Here is a 7697-nt window from a genome sequence, read left to right on the forward strand (position 1 = left end):
TGTAAAAAAACAATGAATTCTAAGCATGTCATAGCCATGATTATGATGCCTCATTAAAGTTCATTTCTTGTATTAATTGTTAAATGTTTATCTTTTGAGGCTTGACTCCTCCTCGTTCCAAAAAATGTGTTTCTTCAATTACTGGACTTTTCACCACTGCTTTTGTTTGGATATGCACACATATGAATGAATATTCTGTTACAGTGGATATTCCAAATAAGGATTTAAAATGGTACAAAAGTCATATTAATGCAGACATAATATGCTAGCTGTCTTATTCATATTTTTAGGAACCTGAATTTTGGCTTAATTAGGATGTAGCAATTGGGTTAACATGCTTACATGGCGCATCAATAATCAGAATGACCAAATACCGATTAATATAAGAATATGCTTGTGCATGTAAATGCACTCAATTTATGCGCAAGGTATAAAGTGTTTGGAAGAGACTGGTCTCCTTATGCACAACACAGTGTGGCTACAACTGTTCTGTCATTGAGTTTAACGGGTGTCAAATTGTATAGATTCTGCTGCAAGTATTCTGAAGGTGTGCTTTGTTTGACCGCACTGACGTTGCAGACCAGCAAGAGTCCAACAGGTTGTGTAGTTCCATAACAAGTTTCCAGCAGTGTAGGCAGCTCTAGTGTCAGCGTCCGGCAGGATAAATACCGCTAGCCCTCACAGGGAGCTCCATACGGGCTGGCTAGCTGGGTGCTAACACTAGCGCGTTGACACTAATGCTCACTGACAGTCTCTGCTGTTAGGAGACCTCGGTGGCAGATGGCTTTCTTGTGCTGTGCATGGAAAGGATCATAGCAACTTTAGCTAGTGCCAAAAGGAATGATTTGAAGTTCAATTTAAATATTTTAAAATAAACATTACGACAGACTAGTCTCAAAAAATGCCTTAAAAAATGCCTAAAGGACTGAATTTATGTGATTTATTTATTTTTTATTTTTATGTAATATGTAAAGATATGCAGTATGTAAATGCATCCTGCATATCTTTATCTCTCTTTCTCTCTCCTAAGGTTGAGGATGTGAGTGTACTCTATTACTACAGGAATGCAGCCAGGTCTTGGCAAAAACAACAAAGAAGAGTAACAGTATTTTGTCACAGCATGTCCACTAATGCAATCTCAGCTAGGCACTAGCAATGTGTTTCAACTAAATTAATGATTGTTCCTAGTTTACCATATTAAAAACAGAAAAAACAAACAGAAGAAGGTACAATAGCCACCTACTGAACACTAGCAACCAAATAAACTTAGTTATTCATTAGGCTAAAGACTCTTTTGTTTTTTGTAAGTTTTTGTTTTGTTTTATTGACTAAACTCTTTCCAAGGCACACTAAGAAAATTTTAACAAAAAAACAAACTACCAAAATAATTTGTCACTGGTCTTTTTCAATTCCTTACACAAATCTCACTCTCACTCAGAAATCCAATTGGTACAATTGACTCAGTTAACTATGCATTTTGTAATTTTCTATAAGAAATGGGATCAGGCCAACTCCAGCCAGGTCTCCTAAACAACCAAATTGGCCCAGTTGCTAGGGAGGGTAGAGTCACATGGGGTAACCTCCTCATGGTCACTATAATGTAGTTCTCGCTCTCGGTGAGGCGCGTGGTGTGTTGTGCGTGGATGCGTGGGAGAATTTTGGCTTAATTTCCTATCAATTCACCGATGGTCTCCTTCCGCCGTAACCTCCGCTTTCTCTCCCCCACTCGCTTTTCTTTTATGGTTTCTGCATCCCTACCCTCCACTGATCACTTCTCTTCACTGGATGTCAACGATGTAACGTTTAATGTGTTTTTGTTCATGTTTTGTGTTCATGTCTTTTATTTTGGAAGTCTAGTTCCCATTCTATAGTCATGTGTTTCATGTCATGTGATTTCCTGATGTTAAGTCAAGTCAAGTCAAGTTCATGTTTGTTTTGTTCTTGTTCACGTTTATGAATAAACTGCACTTGGGTTCTTTACATCATCATCATCTTCGTCTGCCTGTCATTGCCAGCACACTTTACAGAATACCAGACTCACACTATGGACCCAGCAGTTCAGCTCATGCGCCTACGTCAGGGGAATCGTCCCCTGGAGTAATACGTAGAAGACTTCTGCGCTTTGGCCAACCAGGTTGGGTTTAAGTGTTTGGCGCCCTCAAACACTTCTTCCGGGCAGGCTTGAATGAGCCGGTGTTCTCTCTGATGCCTGGCGGTTGGAGTACCTTCAGTCTGGCGCAACTTTCACTCTAGGAGAGGCTGATGAGGAACTATGCACTCATACAGTGATCGATGAGCCAGAGTCCCACGTCATGATCAACGAGCCAGAGTCCCACGCCATGGTCACCGAGCCAGGGTCCCAAGTCACGGTCGCTGAGTCAGGGTCCCACGCCATGGCCGCCGAGCCAGGGTCCCACGTCATGGCCGCCGAGCCAGGGTCCCACGTCATGGCCACCGAGCCAGGGTTCCCCGTCATGGCCACCGAGCCATGACTGGTCGCCGAGCCAGGGTCCCAAGTCATGGTCGCCGAGCCAGGGTTCCCCATCATGGCCACCGAGCCAGGGTTCCCCATCATGGCCACCGAGCCAGGGTCCCATGTCATGGTCGCCGAGCCAGGGTTCCCCATCATGGCCACCGAGCCAGGGTCCCACGTCATGGTCGCCGAGCCAGGGTCCCAAGTCATGGTTGTCGAGCTTGCGCCATCTTCTGCCCCGGATCCTGAGTCTACTCCATGACATGTCACAGCCACGCCTGAGTCTGCTCCGTGCCATGTCACAGTCACGCCTGAGTCTGCTCCATGCCATGTCACAGCTACATCTGAGTCTGCTCCATGCCATGTCACAGGCCTGCCTCTGCTCCACGGTCCAGGCCTGCCCCTGCTCCACGGTCCAGGCCCACGCCTGCCACGTTCCACAAGCCAGCGCCCATGCCTGCACGGCCAACGAGCCAGCACCCACGCCTGCCACGGCCAACGAGCCAGCGCCCACGCCTGCCACGACCAACGAGCCAGCGCCCACGCCTGCCACGGCCAATGAGCCAGCACCCATGACTGCCACGGCCAACGCCCACGCCTGCCATGGCCAACGAGCCAGCACCCACGCCTGCCATGGCCAACGAGCCAGCGTTGCATGCCGCGTCCATCCCAGAACCAGCGTTGCAAGCCTCAGCTGCCACGTTATGCCATGTTGCCATTCCTACCTAGTCATGCCATGTTACCACATCTGCCACGTCAAGTGGCCCTGCCTTGGCCTCCGGCTCCACCCTGGCCCTTCGAGCCTTCAGCTACTATCCGGGTTCCCAGTTCTCCAGTTTTGCCCCTCGAGCCTCTTACGGCTCCACCTTCCATGGCTCCGCCCCTCGAGTCTCTCATGGCTCCACCTTCCACTGACTCCGCCCTGGTCTCATGCTCCACGCCCTGTCTGGCCAGGCCACACCCCACACCCTATCTCGCCAGGCCACGCCTCCTCCCACTACTTCTCTGACTGCTGACGACTTTGTCATGTTTTTTACTGACAAATTAGTGGGCATCAGCAGCCAGTTCTCTATACCACACACCTACAATGGCTCTCTTCCCACATCCTATCCTCTGTCCTCTCTCTGAGACTGAGGTCTCCAAAGTGCTTCTTTTTATACATCCTACCACCTGTCCCTTGACCCTATCCCCTCACATCTTCTGCAAGCTGCCTCTCCATCAGTTCTGCCCGCACTCGCACACATCATCAACACATCTCTTACAACTGGATACTTTCCCAACACATACAAGCAGGCTTGAGTAACCCTACTGCTCAAAAAACCAACACATAACCCCACAGTAGTCAACAACTACAGACTGGTCTCTCTCCTACTCTTCCTGTCTAAAACTCTTGAGAGGGTTGTATTCAACCAGTTGTCTGCTTTTCTTTCATAGAACAACCTACTCGACAGATATCAGTCTGGCTTCAAAAAAGGACACTCAGCAGAGACTGCCCTCTTGTCAGTAACTTAAACCCTGCAACTGGTGAGAGCTAACTCCACATCATCTGTCCGTATCCTCCTTTACCTGCCTGCTGATTTTTACACAGTAAACCACCAGATCCTCTTGTCCATTCTCTCCAACCTGGGTATCACAGGAACTGTGCTTGGATGGTTTGAGTCATACCTCAAAGGCAGATCCTTCAAGATCTCCTGAAGAGGACAGTTGTCCAAGTCACACCAGCTAAACACTGATGTTCCTCAGGGATCAGTGCTTGGACCCCTCCTCTTCTTGATCTACACTACATTACTCTGACCGATCCTTAAGGCACATGCCTTTTCCTACAATTGCTTCACAGATGATACCCAGCTTTACCTCTCATTCCAGCCTGACGACCCTACCGTCTCAGCTCGTATCTCTGCTTGCCTCTCTGAGATCTCAGCCTGGATGAAGGAACGTCACCTTCAGCTCAACCTTGCCAAAACAGAAATCCTCATGATTCCAGCCAACCCGTCTGTTGACCACAACCTCTCTATTCATCTTTGTTCAACTACACTAAAGCCAGCCAAGACAGTCCAGAACCTGGGAGTGGTAATTGATGACCAGCTTACTTCACCACCCACACATCATCAACCGCCCGGTCTTGCAGGTTTGCACTTTACAACATCAGGAAAATCAGACCTTTCTTGTCTGAATGTGCTGTGCAGCTGCTGGTCCAAGATCTGGCCAATTCAAGACTGAACTACTGTAACACACTGTTGGTCCAGATGGTCCAGAATGCAGCAGCACTTCTGATCTTTAATCAGCCAAAGAGGGCTCATGTCACCACCCTCTTGATTTCACTCCACTGTAGTTGCAGACACATAAAATTCTAGGCTTTGACTCTGGCCTTCAGAACAGCCTGTGGAACAGCATGCTCTTACTATAATTCACTCCTCCAGCTCTTTGTCCCCATTCTTCTCTCGTGGTCATTGAACAAACAGTGCTGGTGGTCCCATTGCAAACAGGCACAAAGTCCATTTCATGATAATTCACTTTCTCTGTTCCTCTGTGGTGGAATGAGGTTCCAACCTCCACACGATCTGCTGAAACCATCTGAAAATTCATGAACCAGCTGAAAACCATCTATTCCGTGAGCAATTTACCAATTTAAAATAATTGCACTTACTATTTAATAATTACAACAACAACTGCCTGTCTCTTTCTTCTGTGCTAGCTTCTACACTACTCCATCTACTCTGAGAATTTGGAAGTGCGATACTGCAGATAATGTTGAATTTTGTATGACAAATTAGGTTGAATTAGGCATGCTTAGAATCCATTTGGAATTGATTGCTTCATGAAAAGTTGTCTCTATACTACAGGTGGTTGGGGGGAAAGGCTGAAAAGTAAAAGGGCTTGGCAACATCAGCTGAAAAATTAAGTTGTTTTAGAGGAGGAGCAAGTAATTACATTTTGATGAAAGATTACCAAGGCAAATGTTTGTGTTTGTGTGCAAATGAATGGTTAACAATAAGTCCAGGAACGTGTACTGTATACGTTAACCATAAGACCAGGAGCATATACTGTATAAAGTCAGTAAATAAGGTCTTTACATTTAACTTTAAATCCAACCCTACCCAGATAGCACACATTCATCTCTAAGATGTCTGTTTTAGATCTTTTCATCTGGAAAGCATCACATTCTAAATAACATCTGTAAAACATCTTAAAAAGATCCGATTTACAAACATTCTAAATCATAAACGTCTCAAAGACATCTACTGAATGTCTTATTGACATCCGAGAGAAAACGTCTTTTAGATGTATTGCAGATGAGCAAACAACCTAAAAAATACATCTTCCAGATGTAAACACACATCAAACAGACGTCTAGGTGATGTACTTGTGCTCTCAGGGTATGCAGTGTGCAGCTGATCAATAATGTCAATCATCATTTACTAGGAAGTGTGTTAATCAATAATTCCAGGCAACATGTCTAGGCAATTATAGGACTCGCATGTTCCCACCCCAACACCCCACTCACTGTTCACTGCTAACATGCAAGAATTTTAATCATAGTGGGACAGGAGATATGCATGGCTAAATCGAACTCTATGAAAGTATCAACTAAACAGGAGAACCTGCGGAAGCTATGAAAGCAAAGTAAACACAAGAGCATTTGATTTCTGTTAAACGGGTTGATCATAATCATCTTAAATGTATACGAACTAAAAGGTTATTATACAAATGTTGTTATAAGGGTATGCTGAAGACCAGACAAAAGTTTAGAAGAAGTTAGTTCATCATCAGAATGTGACAGGTAAACCTACTCCTCGTGTTGTTGTTTGAAAGATGCCTGGGACAAAAACATAGTCGGCCAAGTGGTCAGAGGTTCGGTCAAGAGATGGATCGGGTACCCGAGCAGCAAATCCAATTGACCTCTTCGCTTTGCTTGGCAAAAGCCAAAGAGCCATGATTTATCAAGAGTTTCTTGAAAGAAACAAATGTTGTGTTTGATTACATGGATATACGTGTGTCACTTTCTAAATGGCATACAGACAGTCAGTGTGTGTGTGTGTGTGTGTGTGTGTGTGTGTGTGTGTGTGTGTGTGTGTATGATACATTTAAAGCAGTAGTTTTCGAAACAACCAAATTTGTTTGACACACTTTAACGTCTGGTAATATCATAATGCTATTTTAAAGGCTGTAAAGCGCGCAATCGCATTCTATCCCCAATTCCAACAAGTCACAGCTGTTACCACTGTTAAATGGCAATTTGCGACAAGAAAGAAAGTTTAATGATAACTCAATCATCTACTTACCATTAGCATACAAAGGAATGACGTGAAAAAGAAGGACGCTGGACAGCACCATTGACTCCCAACCAGCCAGACAAAACGGCGTGCGTCTGGAGTTCATCGTGACACGAATCATAATTTCAAAATAATATTAACCAAGCCAGATGAGATCGTCTTTTTAAAATATATTCATGCAGAAATATTGTAGAGTATTTAAGCAAAAATACTGGACATAAACCTTTCGATTGATTGAGTTACAATGAGCGCGGCTTCATGCCAACTTCGGAGGTTGTCTTCAGTTGTCGCCCCAGTTGTTATTCCTCTTTGATTGTGATTTAGGCCACCTTATGCGTCCGCTATGGACCCGTCATCTCTTATCCAACTCCAGAAATATGCAAGACAGATAAATGTGTCCATCTGGCTTGGGTGCAAGAGCGTATGGACAGCCGATATTAGAAGCCCACTAAAGTTCGGTAAACGTGCACACACACTTATCTGCGCGTAGAGCCCGCAGCAAGTTTTATGTGCCAGTCGAATTCACGGTTGATGTGAAGTTATCTGCGCATGCGCCTGATTATTGACAGCATTTGTTATCTGCGACTGAATCGTTGAAAAAGTTGCTCAACTTTGCTTACAAGAAGTTTTCAACCTTTTCATAGTGTACTTGAAGGTGGCCTCTAATATTATGATAGAATGCAAATAAAATACCCAGTTTCGTATTTTCATGATAGTTTTGTATCACATGTTGATGCTGCGCCCATGCGTCTGTTTCCAAAGCCCGAAACAAAAGTGGGGAGCAGAGCAGGCGGTTCACCCAAACAAAGCGCCTGAAATTAGGTCACAAACAGACGCCAATTATCGGCTCTAAACAGAGCAGCATCCACACTTAAGCGCTATTGTTTGTGTGTGGGAGAGACACTCCTTAACGTAACTAACTTTTAGATTATTAAATCAGAGCATTCGGT

The 7697-nt window shown here is 44.9% G+C and overlaps 1 protein-coding gene across 4 annotated transcripts in view; it reads right to left on the reverse strand.

Annotated features, from left to right (window-relative positions):
* Window positions 1–7310, reverse strand: part of LOC127425482 (chondroitin sulfate proteoglycan 5-like) — a 30867-nt gene extending 23557 nt beyond the window's left edge. Inside the window, exon 1 of one of the 4 annotated variants that reach the window (XM_051671538.1) lies at window positions 6757–7310. In XM_051671538.1, coding sequence (XP_051527498.1) covers window positions 6757–6868 — 112 coding nt within the window. In that variant the 5' untranslated portion in view covers window positions 6869–7310. The remainder of the gene's footprint in view (window positions 1–6756) is intronic. The other 3 variants (XM_051671537.1, XM_051671539.1, XM_051671540.1) reach the window with 3 other exon arrangements.
* Window positions 7311–7697: the final 387 nt, after the last annotated feature.

This window comes from Myxocyprinus asiaticus, chromosome 34 (assembly GCF_019703515.2).
Source record: "Myxocyprinus asiaticus isolate MX2 ecotype Aquarium Trade chromosome 34, UBuf_Myxa_2, whole genome shotgun sequence".
NCBI classification, from domain to species: Eukaryota; Metazoa; Chordata; class Actinopteri; order Cypriniformes; family Catostomidae; genus Myxocyprinus; species Myxocyprinus asiaticus.